This window comes from Nymphaea colorata, chromosome 3 (genome assembly GCF_008831285.2).
Source record: "Nymphaea colorata isolate Beijing-Zhang1983 chromosome 3, ASM883128v2, whole genome shotgun sequence".
Taxonomy (NCBI): Eukaryota; Viridiplantae; Streptophyta; class Magnoliopsida; order Nymphaeales; family Nymphaeaceae; genus Nymphaea; species Nymphaea colorata.
Window position 1 is genome coordinate 17,560,935 of NC_045140.1, and position 15,981 is coordinate 17,576,915.

At 36.1% G+C, this 15,981-nt stretch overlaps 1 protein-coding gene across 1 annotated transcript; it reads right to left on the reverse strand.

Annotated features, from left to right (window-relative positions):
• Window positions 1-753: 753 nt before the first annotated feature.
• Window positions 754-15,884, reverse strand: LOC116251268 (NAD-dependent protein deacetylase SRT1). Its single transcript, XM_031625434.2, has 14 exons — window positions 15,499-15,884; window positions 13,078-13,107; window positions 12,887-12,979; window positions 11,245-11,364; window positions 9,783-9,883; window positions 9,517-9,625; window positions 8,383-8,462; window positions 8,150-8,228; window positions 6,969-7,022; window positions 4,284-4,377; window positions 3,012-3,094; window positions 2,367-2,434; window positions 2,143-2,245; window positions 754-1,550 (listed from the first exon to the last, which is right to left on the reverse strand). The coding sequence occupies exons 1-14, from the start codon at window positions 15,595-15,597 to the stop codon at window positions 1,008-1,010; spliced, it is 1,656 nt and encodes a 551-aa protein (XP_031481294.1). The 5' UTR covers window positions 15,598-15,884; the 3' UTR covers window positions 754-1,007.
• Window positions 15,885-15,981: the final 97 nt, after the last annotated feature.

A 15,981-nucleotide genomic window follows, 5' to 3' on the forward strand; every position in this document is an offset into this window, starting at 1 on the left:
CTTTCCGGAATAATGGGAAAAAGTTGAAAAATCAAATGAGTTCAAGAATAAAGCATCTGGAAATGTCTCCATCTACCTATTTAGGGTAGGGAGATTCATTGAGAGACAAAAGGCGTATTGGAGCAGGAAACTTCTTCAGGTTTAGTAGGACCATGCAGTGTGTGGATCCGAACTCTCTAGGAGCCAAAAATATCTGGCCTTCTATGAATACGTTTCGTGCGGTGTTCTTTGTATTACGACGCAATGATCTCAGAACCAGCACGCGTCCCCATCTGGCATCCACTGTCAATGACATCTGAATCCAAGGCTTATCATAAAAATGGACATCTCATGAAGTCTAATTTTGTAATATTGGTCTTTAAAGCTACACAAATTTTACTTTAACATTTGTGAGCATGATTCAAGAAGTAATCTTAGGCTTTGAATAGTACACGTGTTTGTGCCTGTGTGCACATGCATGAGGGGAAAGATACAACAGGAGAAGGTGGAACTTCCTCAACCGATGAGCATCCGCAACTATTCCTTCATCGAGTTTCAACGGATCATACATTAGAATCTTTGCATTTATCTAAAGAATAAAACTTTACAAAACAAACGTTAAATATATGTGCTTTTCATCAGAATAGTAAGCAGTCCACAATGCTTTTATATGGTGGTACATTAGATGCATCATGCACACTCAGTTTATCAGACCTTAAAGACCCAGAAGGGAATTAATTTATAAGCAGTTTCAGGTGTATTTCCACTGAAATATAGAGCATTCTACTTGTATTTCTTTTTATCGGAAGAGAATATACAAACAGCTGTAGGTCTAATCGAACTGGAATATCCAACTGTTTCACTGGGTGTAAAAACACAAAATTCACCCAGTTTTCTCAAGACGACCAACAGAATTAGAACTTAAGCTATTAAAGGCCACACCTAACATAAAGAATGAACTATGAAAAGGACACGGAAAGGTAAAAAGAGTACAGGAAGACGAGCATCAACTGAAGAGCAAAAGAACATCATGTCTTTGCTTTCTTTGGAGTACGGTTGCGACTAACACCTGTTCTGTTTCTCTTCGCCACCTTCAACTTGGCCTCAGTAACTTTAGGTTCCCTGAGGATTAAGGATTCATTTGGTTTCAGAATCTCTACACTCCTAGTTCTGCATAATTTTCCCAGATTTACCAGCTGACTCTGGGACATTAAATTCACACCATTGCTTTTTGGGGCTTCAGCTTCCTTCGGCATCTCCGCTTGGTCTTGTGGCCCATGGCTCATGCAACTGTTTATGGGGCTCTCATCTTTCTGATGGACCAACGATTCATGTTGCTTCAAGGGACATCTTCCATTGCTTTCAGGAACTCCACTTTGCCGAAGCATCTGGGGTTCATCATATCTTAAAAGGCTTGTTACAATGGCATGTAGAGTTGTTTCCGTGCTAGGATTTGAGGATTTCTTTTTTTCAAGTATGGCATGCTTCCCACATTCTAGACCTTGAAGTGCTGCGTCCCTTAGCTGTTGGAAAATAGAACTCTTCTCACAGCTGTAACTCTTAACGGAATCCTGCATGGCATCACGCGGGCCTCATAAAGCTTGTGTACTGTGAAGAAAATAAGTTTTTAGACTCAATCTTCTACTCCGTTCGAGAGGTTCACCCTTTTGACTACATGAATTTTCTGTATTACTACAAGAGAATGCAGGTCCTAACCTTCAAAACGAAAATCATACATGGACCTTCTTATATCTACAAGTGAAGAAAATCTGAGACTTTTACTGTCTGGCAACCAATTAAAATAAGAAAAAACCACCACAAGTATGGAGGCAATTTTATTGTAGTTTCACTATGTCACGTGACACTCCTAGAAGTATGATGCTGATGTTGAACACTTCTCGACACTAAGACTGGCACTCGTACATTTCTAAATAGCTAGGTCAAATACACTCACTCTCTCTCTCTCTCTCTCTCTCTCCCTGATCTAAAATTAAAATGAAAAAAGGTCAGTTGAGGTATCATTCTTGTACACAATCTTGGTAGCCCAAAGAACTTCTGAAGGAGGAACTAGAAAGATGACAGTTCATCCCATGCTCCACTCTTTTCTGGTTTGACCCGAAGAGAGAGAGAGAATGATACTAAGTTTATAAGTAGTGCTCTCACCAGGAAATTTACCGTCCTCTCAATCTTTGTGGATGAACACGCACAGCCTTCAACAAAATTAAGCTGTATTGCCATCTTAAATGACCTTGATTTGACAGTTTCTCTGAAAAGGACAACAAAGCAAAAGACAAAGAAAGATGTTGTAATGAAAAAATTCAGACCACTAATCAATCAACATTTAAACCAATAATATTAACAGGCATTGTTAAGAATGACTTTAGCACCTCGTTAATGAGAATGGTTGATCACATAGAAGTGCAGTTTTCATGTCAGGTCTTCCTGGAAAGCATATCTGCACAGCACCTCAGAAATTGGAACGCCAAAAGAACATTTGACAAGAACCATAATGATTGAGTAAAAAATAAATATACAGTAAGAAACAGCAAATTCATAAATAGGCAATTATCAGAGAAATGCCACCTATCATTGGGAAAAAAAGATTGATGAAAAATTTAGCAGTTATGCAACTGGATATGCATTTCATACCATGGCCACAAATATTGTTTACAGGTTTTAAACGGCTATGTTCTTCTCAGGTATAATACTGGAAAGTTTAAATTTTGGGAAATCTCAGGACATTTTTAAAAGATTAAAAAAAGCAAGCCTCAAAATAAAATGCAAAAAAATGCCAAAATAAAATGCAGTAATAAGAAATGAGAAAAAAATGCCAAAAAACATGAAAAAATATGTTTTTTATGTTTTTAGGCATTTTTTCATTTTAGTATCGTTTTCAAAAAGACGGCTTTTTTGAGCTGAGTTATTTTTGAAGCATAAAATGGGTTTTTTTTTTCGAGAAAACAGGTTTTCTGTGACAATGGTTTTTTTATACCATTCACATAAAAATTTTGGCATTGAAGTGCTGATAATACCTCAACTGACTTCAAAAAAGGTACCGGAAACTTTTCTCCATCCACACTCAAAATCTTCATGGTCCACTTTATATATTTCCCCCCTGCATTTGCATAATAATGTATCAGTCTGCCCCAGAAGCAAGAAACATCTTAAGCAGATGATAAAAATAAAGATTCAACAAATTAGAAGCATATAAAAGCTGGGTCACCATAAGCCTTTAATGGAGTAGGTAATTCATGGCAGCAAAACCTAGTCACTCACAAAAGTTGCCTTAAGGTGTGTGTGTTGTTAGTGTGCAGGTGTACATACACTCATACTACACATCATTGTCACGAATATTATCCTTGGATTTTTACCGAAGAATTTTTTCTCAAGCACGAACTGTGAAGTTTGCTTTGCTCGTGAAACTCTCAGAATTTCAAAAGATAAAAAAATATATTAAAAATAATAGAATATGATAATAATTCAAATTTACTGCTGTTTTCTTACCAAAACATTGATTGGAAAAAAATGAAAAGAAACTCGAAAAAAATTAAGATATAAAGCAAAAAGTAAACACAATATTGTCATGTTGGCATTTTCTTAAAACATTGCAATTTTCACGTTCTTTTCTTTTATATTTTCCTTTTTCAAAAAGAAGTATCTATATGTGTGTGTGTGTGTGTGTGTTATATTGTGTAAACATATTTATAGTTTATGCAATTTATTGTAGTTCAGTTTCAGTCAAGAATAAACCTTGACTAGCTCAGTCCTCTTTGGTGTATATAATTCTGTATGTGAAGCCTTTATGCTTGAGTTATTTTATCTTGGTATAAGTCTTATATTGTGGCTTATGCCTTGCTATTTTTACATGGTATAAGCAAGTTATCCACAGCATGATTGGGACCATTTTGAACAAGGTCGCTGCCTCATGAAGCATGCCGGTGAATCAGTCAATTGGTCCTATCTAATCATTCTGAAATTCTTGGACTCACAAAATATTCTTCAAATAATCTGGAAAAGGGAAAATAAATGGAGAAAGACCATTACACCTTCCAGCACGAAATAACCTCTACACCCCTTATATAGATATGTATAGATTCACACAATAATTCAGCAACACTATAGGCATAACAGGAAGTGTTAAGTCCGCCTATGAATCTACTCAGACTCCAACTGCAGGTTGAGCCTGGATAAGATGCACAATATACGACTTTTCTCACCCCAATGCATGTAATTTCCAGCCCCATCAAACTTCAAGTACAATGCAGAGAAAAAGAAACCCCAAAAAAATGAAAACATAGGCTTACTTTTGGGTGATTGAGAAACGGAAAGTTGAAAACGATCAATACGAACATACGGAGGGATCCGCAAATTAAGAAGATCCATAACACCTGCAATAATCTGCAGCTAATCTAGTCAGATATATTAAAGTACTCTAACTGCATGATTGTGGAAGGTTGAGTATTGCAACTCTAGAGAATTGAAAAGTTCATATGCTATAAACACCCACAAATGCCAGTAATCACATAAAAAAATCCAGAGTTATTTTCGTAAGGAACTCCTCAGCACCGACATTACCTTTAAAAAGCATTTACAAGATATCTAGCAACTTAAAACTGGTATTGTCCAACATGTGTCTGTTATAAATCTAGAAAGCATAATCTGCAGCACTAAAGTTAAGGAAGCCTAGGGTAAAGGAGAAGAAAACATTCATGGAAGAAAATTCCAGGAAATATGACCACCTTCGTTAAGTACATATAAAGGGCTTCCTACTTGATCCTCACCTTTGTCATACAAATATGAATGAAGCAGAAATATGGCCTCGTAGGATGATAAATGACAGCATTAGGACAACAAAAAACAAAGTATATAAATGAAGTACACAGTTTTATAAATACCAGAAGGCTCGTAAAGCTCAATTTCCACATTGGAGATGGGTGTGCTACTGAACTTAACAAGCCTATCGGACATTTCATCTTCCAGAAGAGGCAATGAAATAGTAGAGATAAAATGGTTCAAATCTGGGTGGACTTTTTGCTATTTTTATCTGTATTGCATCCAAATCCAAAATGACACTAAATGCATTCGTCCATCCAAGATCCAAGCCATTTTCATCTCCATGAAGTAGGGGCAGGACCCTCCATATACTGCAGCCCAACAAAGTGCTAATCTATCACAAATGAAGCTCAAGATTCTCGACAATATGAATGATACTTTGATTATCAAAACAAAATCAATGTAAACAACTACAACTTAACACCCTATTCCCAAGAAGAAAATGAACCATAGCATTTAGAATAATATATGAAGTGCTACAGTGCTCGACCAAGTAACATGGGTACAGGACTTGCCCAGAAATACTCATGTCTTGACATGGGTGTGTCAGGCCAAGTGGGTACATTGTGGATTTGGCCTGGGTCAGCCTCGATCCAAAATTATAACTTTTTTTTTTTTCTGTTAAGAATCATGTGCTGCTTCTGTCCAAAAGTAAAAGCTCCTTCGCAGCTCTTGAATATTTTTGAAAACCTGTCGCTGTCCTTTTTGCAAAAAAAAAAAAAAAAAAAAAAAAAATCTTTAAAGCTGCTGAAAACTCCTGGAAAGGCTGCTTAAAATTCATGGAGAAACTGCTCCATTGAGAACTGCTGAAAACTCCTCAAAACCGCCCCCTTGGAAACTGTTGAAAACTGCTTAAGACAGAGGAGGGGCGACCTTGCAAACCTTCTTCTTTTTCTTTATAATTTTCTTGAATGCCCATAGAACTTGCCTATATAAGAAAAATAGGCTCAAATTTTATAAAATTGCAGCTTTCCAGCTGAAATATTCCAAATATATCTTATATCTTTGAACTCCTACTGAATATTTTTTTCCTTCAAAATAATTAAATATAAGTTTTGCCCATAGCGGACCCATAACATTATATCTGCGCTTGTATATATATATAGGAGGGCTGGATTCCTCCGGCCAGCCAGAGGAATCCAGTCCCTTCCATCGGAGTACATGTGATAACGGCCACCCAATGCAATGTATCAGGCTGATATTAGTGGAGGGGATCCCCACTGTACATGGGGATCCACCTTCTGTGTATATATATATATATACACACACACACACATACACACATGCAGAGAGAGAGAGAGAGATATGTATATATACCCCTCCACCCGAATTTTTTATAACTCCCATGTCCGAACCTGTATGGCCGTACCTGCACGCATGTGCTTAGGCTCAACCTGTGATGTCAAAAGTCTATGTTTTTTCCATTCCACTTACTAGAAAGTAGAAATAACTAGGAAAGAAAAACCTTACTCCTTACTATAGTTTCATTTCATAGAACTTATGCATAATTTAATTAATAGCCTTCAGCTTGCTCAGGAAAAAGAAAAAACATCAAAAAGTTTATTTCAGATACCAACATGAACTGAAACACCATTATGTAGATCGTATACATGTTTTCACTTTTTCAACTATTCCATTTTCTTAGATATTGTGATACTCATGATAGCCAATAAAGTCATGGTTTGGCCAATAATCTGCATTTTGTAGGTCTTATAAAGTGTACATGGTATCAGTATTTGGTTTCTTATCTTCGGGCAACTCTGAACCCTTGCTTACATGCTTTCTTTTCTGGAAGGGATTTTCATTCCTAAGAATGCCAATGCCTGTCCAACATGGTAATAAAAAACAGCAATATGACTGCAAATTTTCCTAGATTTCTTGCTTTTTCTCTATGCATCCAACAGAATAATCTCCATCTTCAAGATATAAGCTCCACTAGGTTTAAAATAGGTATCAAAGAAATGTTGCACTACAGCATCATTTTGCCACAAGCTCTTCTAGTCCAGGTATAAAGACATCTGACAGCATTTTTGGTATACGACAGAAAAATATTTATCCATTTCTTAGCAAACTGCAAGATAGGATTCCTTGATGTAGCATAACTTATTGTAAAGATACTCACGATATCTATCCAACAGAATGTCAATAGTCAATACCTTATCAACCTGACCATGGATCACTAAAGCTGCTTTCTTATCCTTTGGTGTTGGCTGCAATGAAAAAAATTATTACTTAAATTGTTAAACATCATTTTTATTTCTATAAAGGGGGGAAAGGAATTACATAAAACGAACCCAAGATGCAAACAGACAACTCAAATAAACACTTGATGTCTACTTATTAAGCCAGCAGATTTTAGGGTAGGACATGTAACATGGAAACTTGTAACATGAAACTGACATAGTTGACCTTTAAGTTTTTCAGGTTCTGCTTACATGCAGCCTTTATTTTGCTCTACGCTGATCCCAAATATTTCATGTCCACCTTAAAAAACTGCAGACCGTGGTTTTTTTCAAGTCTGCACTAAATGATCCAACAAACAGGATCATTCTTGACCACAATTACAAATAATGTTTCGAAGTTTTAAACGGCGAGGTTTTTCTTGGGTATATTTGAAAAAAACAGAAAAAAATACGGTAAATTTTTAAAATAAAAAAAAACTAAAAATGGGGGAAAAATAAAATAATTGAGAAAATAATAACACAAACATCAAAAGATAAGCAGATTTGCAACAAATAAAAAATCCAAAATGAAAAAAAAAATGTTTGGCATGGAAAAAAAATGAAAAAAATGAAAAAAGTGAAAAATGCGTTAAACACGCATTTTTTTTTGTTTTTAATGTTTTTAGAAAAAAAGCATGTTTTTTTTAAGTTTTAAACAGCAACTTAATTCCTTGCGTTTTTTTCGAAAAGAACACGTTTTTTGTAACTATGTTCTTGACGAACAAGAAAATGTGAAAGAACAGATTGACAAGAAAGATGCACATGCTCAAACATTTATTAGAAACAAAAGAAAGGGTGCAACTTATTATATGTAGACTCATTCTATCCTTCATGGATACTGTATTCCATTATTAGATTAGGAAGACCAAATTGCAACAAATGACTGTACATAGGACCAGAGGCATCAAGAGATTTGCATTGCAAACAGTTTATTCTGGGAATATTTCCAATAGCAAACAACATTAAGAACTTTTGGAAGAGAACCTTCTTAGCTCTTACTAGAAGTGTTTTTCTAGATGCTAACATGCAGTTGCAACTGTTTTTCGAGAAAGAGATTGGCATCCAGATCAGAACACCAAAGAATTGCAACTAATATAGCTATCGCATAGCAATACCTGAAGATTTACAATAACAATTTTTCCCCCACCACGTAGACATCTAACAGGCAGGTTGCAAGCAGGGGTAATTTGCAGACTGCAAAAAGAAAACCAGTTTCACATTTTTTTCATATAGAAAAATGATCACTAGATCATCTAAAAAGGCTGGGAATGAAATAAAGCAACACAGGAAGAAAGAAAATTCTATTGATGCACCATAAAATAGCCCGCTTCATTGAACATTATAGTACCTGGTTCCCAAACACAAGACCAAATCAGCCATTTTACAGTGCTTTGTTGCTGGATTCATTTCTTCTGGGGGCAAAGCGTTCTGGAAAGGAACCAAAAAAAGGAAAGTCTTACAAAAACACTTTGAAGTTTTTGATAGTATCACAAAAACATGCTTCAGTTTCAATTTTTTCATTTAACTATCTAAATCAATATGAAAATAGGTGTTTAAATGAAATAAATCAAAACTTAAAATCTGTTTTTGTTATACCACCAAAGTTGAGCATGTTTTTGTAAAAAGTCAACAAAAAACGTAAGAACTGTACAGGAAAATTACAAAAAAGAAGCAAACGTTGTTCTTCAAAGTTTCAAACAACCCTTAAAATTCATTACACTGAGCTGCAAAATATATCTCCATTAATCGTCTTGATGAACCACTTGGGACAACCCAATCGAGACGTGGTCAGTCAAAACACTTATGGTTTACTGGGAATACAAGCAGGTTGGATATAATTAAGTGTGGCGCAGCCTGAGAATGAATCTTTCTCAGAAGTCCATGAAGGAACAACTCAGTATGGAATTAGTGTTGCATTCAGAAAAGAAATAGGAACCTATGGTACTGAATCCAATAAAAACAGGCAAATCTATCCACCCTCCACTGAAAATGGTAACCTTAGTTGTGTCAAAAGACTCAAAACCTTACTAGATTTTGAGCTAAATCCAAATTGTAACATCTTGTATAGGAATTCCTTGGAAATAGTCCCATATTTAAAAAACTTGAAAAAAGACAATGGATATGTGTGTGTGTGCACATGTGTCTGTGTACTTGAACCCAATTACTACCATGTGTTCTTATTCATATTTGTTGATGCCAAACCCAAGCAGTCCACCAAGTCGGTCCATATACCTTGGACCAGCTATCTAGGTCAGTTCCACATCAAGCCTATGGTTGGTAATGGAATCATTGTCAACCTTCAAGCCTAGGGTGCAACACGCAACGAATGAGAACATGTGTTCAAGGTGGACTGAGATCCAAGCCAGGTGCTTGAGTCAACTTTGTCAGTGTCCCTTAAATGGCAACCAAACCTTGGAGATAACAACCAAAAGGAAGGAAAAATGGCTCAATTGTGTTTCTCCACTCAATATTTGCAACTTACCTCCCAGTCGAGAACTGTGTCCCTTAATTTCCCCCCACACTTCTTAACAGAGCAACGGCGGGAAGTTTTCCTCATTCCAATAGTTTCCACCTCAAAATCGCGAATATATCTTCAAGGTTTAAGAACATGTACAGCAAAAAACTTCAAATGATGAGTCACTATGTGTAAAAACCTTATAGTAAGAGAGTATAACCATGAACTATACTTATATACATAATGCAATTGAGACTTTAAAGGTATTTCATGGATCTCATCTGGAACCATACTCTAATCCACACTTGGGGCAAAGTTCGCGAAATGAATTCCCATGCAACTCAGCTAGCTTCTCTCTTGGTATCCCAGATCGAAGATGGAGATTATCAATGTTCTGTCAAAAGAAAAATTGAAGTAAAATGCATACTTTTCTTCTTTAAAATTATCCAGGAAAAAGATGAATATTTTGGAGCAACTAGCCCGAGACAGAATACCATTCACCCTAGTTAACATGATCATGAGGCAGTCACCAATGTGATTCTCGGCAAAGTGTTTCTTTTTTACTGTGTTCTAAGAAAAGTGGTTTTCTTTGGGAAGATATATTGGACGTTTTAAAACTAGAAAAATATAAAGAACAAATAAATGCTATGAGATGACAGGCTTTCTAACATTTTTCTTGCAAAAATATAAAGAAACAAATAGAAGAAACAAAAAAGGAAAAATACACATGGTTAAAATTATGAAGAAAGCAACTTCTTCTAAGGAAAATATCTCACAATATATCGTGATATTTTAGCTTTTGTGATCTTTTAAGAACATGGATCTTGTTGTGTATACATACTTAGGCTCTGCAGACCACTTCCAGTTAGGGATGTGAACAGTTTCAAATCAGGACAACTAAGTTCCGTGGGAATTGGATTCCATATGGTACAGCCAAAAATGACAAAGCACCTAACATTTGCATCCCCAAATTCAATGCAACTGTAGGCCTAAGCTGCCACCAAGCTTTTTATTAGCAATTAGCCAATAACTACTCATCTGGAACAAGTTTATGGTACTAACTACTAAGTCATTTTATCAATTTTTATATGACATCATCTGAAACTGATCTGGGCCCAAGCTGTCACTAGTCTTTTTAGTGAGAGAGACTCAGCCAAGAACTGTTCAAAGTTTGGAAAATGTACATGGTACTAAGTCATTTTATCTTTTCATATATGACCTCAGATGGGGACTCCATTCTATGATTGCAGCACCAACTGGAACATTTGAGGATCTTTTTCCATTTTATTTTTGATAAATGATCTCACAGATGTGCTCAACGTGCTTGATTTTGTAAGGACCAGGTCTTGAAACTTCTGGATACAACACATGGATAGATTTTATAACGCTGCATTGCACTGGATATTGGCAGTTCATGTAAGCATCGGCCACTTTCAGTATGTCTAATCCAGACCCAACACATGAGCTGTTGTATTAGTGGCAAACACTAGTCAACACACAAAAACTTTTTAATGCTAAAGAAAAACCAGGACCAGCTTGCAGCACAGCAGCAGTCTACGACTCTACATAAATTGAATAAATGTTCAGGTGGTTTCCAATTAACAAATTTCAAAAAGCTTAGATCTTATTAAACTTTTGTAAATTTTTGGCCACATCACTTTTAGAATCCTCAATGACCAAAAAGAAAGCCGAGCAATGCATAGTAAAGAAAATGTGCATCTCAAAAGTAAGACAAACATATCAAACAATACATACTTGACTAATAACAAACTTTAAAACTCCAGCCTTTTCCAGCTCCACTAAAGCCATATGAGTTAGACTTGGCATTGCACGATGAAATGGTAGTGATGCTTCCGGCAGCACCTTTCCTTCACGCTGCATGTAGAATTCCAGAACATTTACACTATAAATTATTACTGTTTCCAAACAAACTTGTTAGGAATAATTTGTCGAAAATGGTAATATTTTGGCCTTGTCACAATTCTAAAGTGTCTCAGTGATATATATAAAAAACTTTGCTAACTCAAATTTATCTTCTGAATATCTAGCAGTGTATAAGGAAAGAAGCATTTTCACCAGCCCTTTGTGGTTGCTTTCTAAATATGCATTTATTACCATGCTAGTCAATTGCCCTTTGGTAAGAAAATGGGAGACTTTCTTGGTGAGCAAGGTAAGGATACCCAAGATTTCCACAAAGTAACAGCCAGAATAGTGTGTTGTAAGCATGAACCTTCAAGATCAGTAGATTGGATGCACAAGAAAGTTCAATTAGTGCCCCCTTATTGAGAAGGAAAGAGGTGACACTGTTTCCACATTTAAGGACGTTATGAAAGATTGTGCATAAATTTCTGCTAAGCAGATAAATGATTTCAATATAAATTAATATATTCTCGACAATTGGGAAACAATAAAACAATATTTCAGTTTTATACTTCCTATATGTTGAAAAACTTCGACAACACATCAAAGATTGCAATACTAATTTAAAAAAATAGATACTAATGAAGGAAAATAAATATCACTAAAGAAAGTAGTCAAGTCACATAGGTTTAGTGTTTTTGAAACATTAAAATATTTAAACAAGTATGCAAAGTCTAACTGCCCAGAACCCGGCGATTGCCTAAGCTCATAGGCAGTCCTCGACACGAGGTTTGAGTTTAGGGAGGCGAGGCAGCTGTTCTGACCATAGTGCCACATAGGAAGAACCTATACTAAAGTGAGAAAGAGAAAAACGTATTACCAAGGAGAAAATAAATATTAGATGCAATGAGATGGAACAGTGCCATTTTGACTTATTTCATTCTTACTTCCAATAAGATCATAAAGTAAGCAACTCTGCTACGAAGCTAACCATGTTAAATATGGTTAACTGCCATTAACCATATTGGACATGGATCCAAATATAGCAGCAATTGGTCAGTGCAAACTCATGCTACACAAATGAATCATGTTGTATCACAGGAAACATGAGAAGAAATTCAATTCCTTGTATTATAGAGATGTGCCATCTTATAAGAATATATACATGTGAGAAAGTGTGCATAAACATAGAAAACATTAAATTCAATAAAAAAAGGATAATTGTTCACTGTGCTCTACACAAGAACAAATCCTTAACTTACGAAAAACACTACTTGATATTGTAGTCATGCAAGTCTCTCCATCAGTCTTGGTAGTAAGCAGTCAGCAAAAGACTCAAATTGAACCCAACCTTTTCCTTTTATGGATATCTGGAAGAAAAGCTAGTCATAACCAGCAAAAAATGCTGGTTACATATAGATGCACACACACCACATGCACAACACACACACACACACATAGCTCAAGTATGGATGCACTCTTTGGTGTCATCATATAACATCTTGAGATGCTCATATTCCACAGAGGATGACATTACCTGAAGAGTCCAAATTCCCTCGGGACCACGGAAATCAGGAATACCACTGGAAGTTGATATACCTGCTCCAGTGAATGCAACCAAATGCTTACTCTGCACGTATACACAATAAGAAATGAGCAACCCTTCTCCTGAGTAGCATGTGGAAACCTGTTTTGAGGTCTCAAATCAAACAACTGGCAAGCTCTGACCTTTTGTATCAACATTGCAAGTTCTTCGATCTGTTCCCGAACATTAAAGATGTAGAAATTAGTATAGTAAGTAGACGAGTAAGAGAAGAAACCAAGCCAATAGATTTGGGAAATCTGGAGCTAAGATTCATACAAGTAATGGAATAAAGACCACAAAGAACACTATCCAAATACAAATCCAAGAAAAAGATAAAAATTTTCAATCTAGACAATGTCTAGGAACCACAACCCAGCCACATTGAAGATGTAGAATTGGGATATGCTTACACAACCCATTTTTAGATAGAAAAGTCTCTTGGAATGCAACATATATAAATATAATACACACATTTGCATGCCTACTTTTACCATTTCATTATTGATCTGATGTTGGAAAAAAGTCAAAAACCATAATTGTGGTACACACATAGATACATATATATAGAATGATTGATAGATCGCAGATATTTTGCATCCCAGTCAACTCCAGTCCTGGGAAACGTACTTTGGCATGATTCTGACTTAATCCATACACATATACATGTTTAATATTTCTTACCCTTTATGAACATGTTTTCGATTGAATAAATTTCACGAAGAAAAAAGGAAAGATTTCTGGCCACCAAGCTTTTGGCAGAATATGATCCATTCAGTTCTTGATTGCTTACAAAACAGACCTAAGTATCAAAATAGTAAGTTTTAAGATGTTTCTCGATTAAAGCAATTAAATTAGATTAATTTGACAAGTGCAAAATTATTATAAAAGACAGTGTCTGGGCATTCTCTCTCTCGCTCTTAATCACATAGTTAATGAAACATAGTTGGGGCAAACACCGTCAATTATATACTTGACCCAGAAAAAAAGGAAAACGCCAAGGAACAACATAAATGTAGGCATTTTAATTAACTCATATGAGTTTTTTTATCAATTAAACATATCTGGGGTGAACACCATGAAATATATACTATAGCTATCAACAAATAATTACATAACTGCAGAACTAGCACAACCTTCTAAAAATGTAGTGGACATCATAGATGTTGGAGTCGTAAAAACTTAGTTTGTGTTTTAAATACAATGATTTGTGGGACCAATGTTTTACTATTATTCTTCATATTTTTAGGCAACAACGGAGGAAGTTCACCTAAGTTCTGTGGAAACACATAAATAGACTGCATCCTTTAACAGAAGCCCACTGTTATAAGACAAACCCATCCATGTTTTTACTTTTTTCTTATTCTTATGCCCCCACGACTATCTAAGGAAGCCACTAAACGACAGACACATTTACTGGCAATTTAGATGAACTTTCCACAGAGAAAGATTGAATGTTCTTTTCGCACTTTATGAAGGACAAACATGAAAAACAGAAGAAGATAAAAGAAGTGTGCAATGGATTCTGGGAGGTTAGATTATGATACATGATAAATCTAGTTCCATGGGTTCACAAGATTCTGGCAGAGAGCACAACCAGACACTTATCAAAGAGGATATTGCAAGTCAACTATTAGTTTGGTCGGTATCTTGAACACGGAACCACTAAAAAGCAACTAGCCTTAAGTGAAATTAATTCTCTCCCCCTTTGCTCATAATAATGTCATGACTTAACACATATACGAGAGAATGAATTTTTGCAATTTCCCAGATGTCTCTGTCAACTTTCGCTCTGGCGCATTTAATCTCCTTGACTATGCTTTTAACGTCAATTTCAACAATACAATAGGTCACCCGAGTCACCACCAAAACATACAATGAATGAACAACGTACAAACGGTTTAGCATTTACAAAGATTTACACACTTATAATCACTTTGAGGCCTTTGTAGCAAGACTCGTTTGGCCCGTAAACCACCATGAATAGTCCTTTCTATTAGCATTAATACCATTTAACTTCTAATCTTTAGCTGCATTGGTGAAATATAGCTAACTTCAGTCAAATGGCAAGATGAGAATCCCCAGTTTGATTGTACCTGGAGAAACCATAGCATCCACAACAACTTGCCAACTGAAAATGGTTATAAACCAACATAAAAGCACCTTCACACGCAACATCAACATCATTATTGTTACATGTTTTTATCTACAGATAGCAAACTTTTTAACCATGTGTCCAAATTAACTATCTTGATACATGCTTACATCTACGGAAAGAAAACCAGCACAGCTTCTAAAAATGTATCTAATTCTCCTGGACAAGAAACAGATTATTTCTATTACCAATCAAGTCGGGTTCACTACCAACAGATTAATCAGATTATCGGAGCGACAATATAGACAAACTCGGACATCTCAGAGACTGCTCAAGAAAATTGTTCATGCACTACATAAAACGAACAGAGAAGATATTCCGACATGCCAGCCAGGAAACCATGCATCGCCATCATTCCAATATGCAACAAAGAGAGATATAGCAAATGGAGGCGAAGAAAGGTGGCCTTCACCTTCTTCCGCAGCACTTCTGGTGAGTCGAAAATCTCAGCCATCCCAACGCTGCCGACGTCCTCTCTATAGGAAAGCTTCTCCGCGTATCCCAAAGACATGGTCGCGAAGGAAGAGATCCTTCTTACGCTAGACCACCTGGGGATCTTATTGCAAGGGTAGATATGCAGAAGGAAACGCCCAAGATTAAGCAATAGAACAATGAACCAGAGTTTCTTCCTTTCCTTTTTTCCTATGCCCCCTCTGCGTTTTGAATGTTTGATCTCCCCCTCCTTTGAGAATCTCTCTCACTCTCCCTCTTGGTTTCTTGTTAGGTTTGTGTGACAAGAAAGGAGAGCAGACGTCTCACCACAACTCACAAGTAACAGTATTCCTACAAACTCCAGGACTCAGGTGAGAGGGGCTGAGAAAAACACACACACACACATATATAAGCGGGTGAGTGTGTACAGATTTTCAAAAGGTTTTCATTTCTTAAGGGGTTT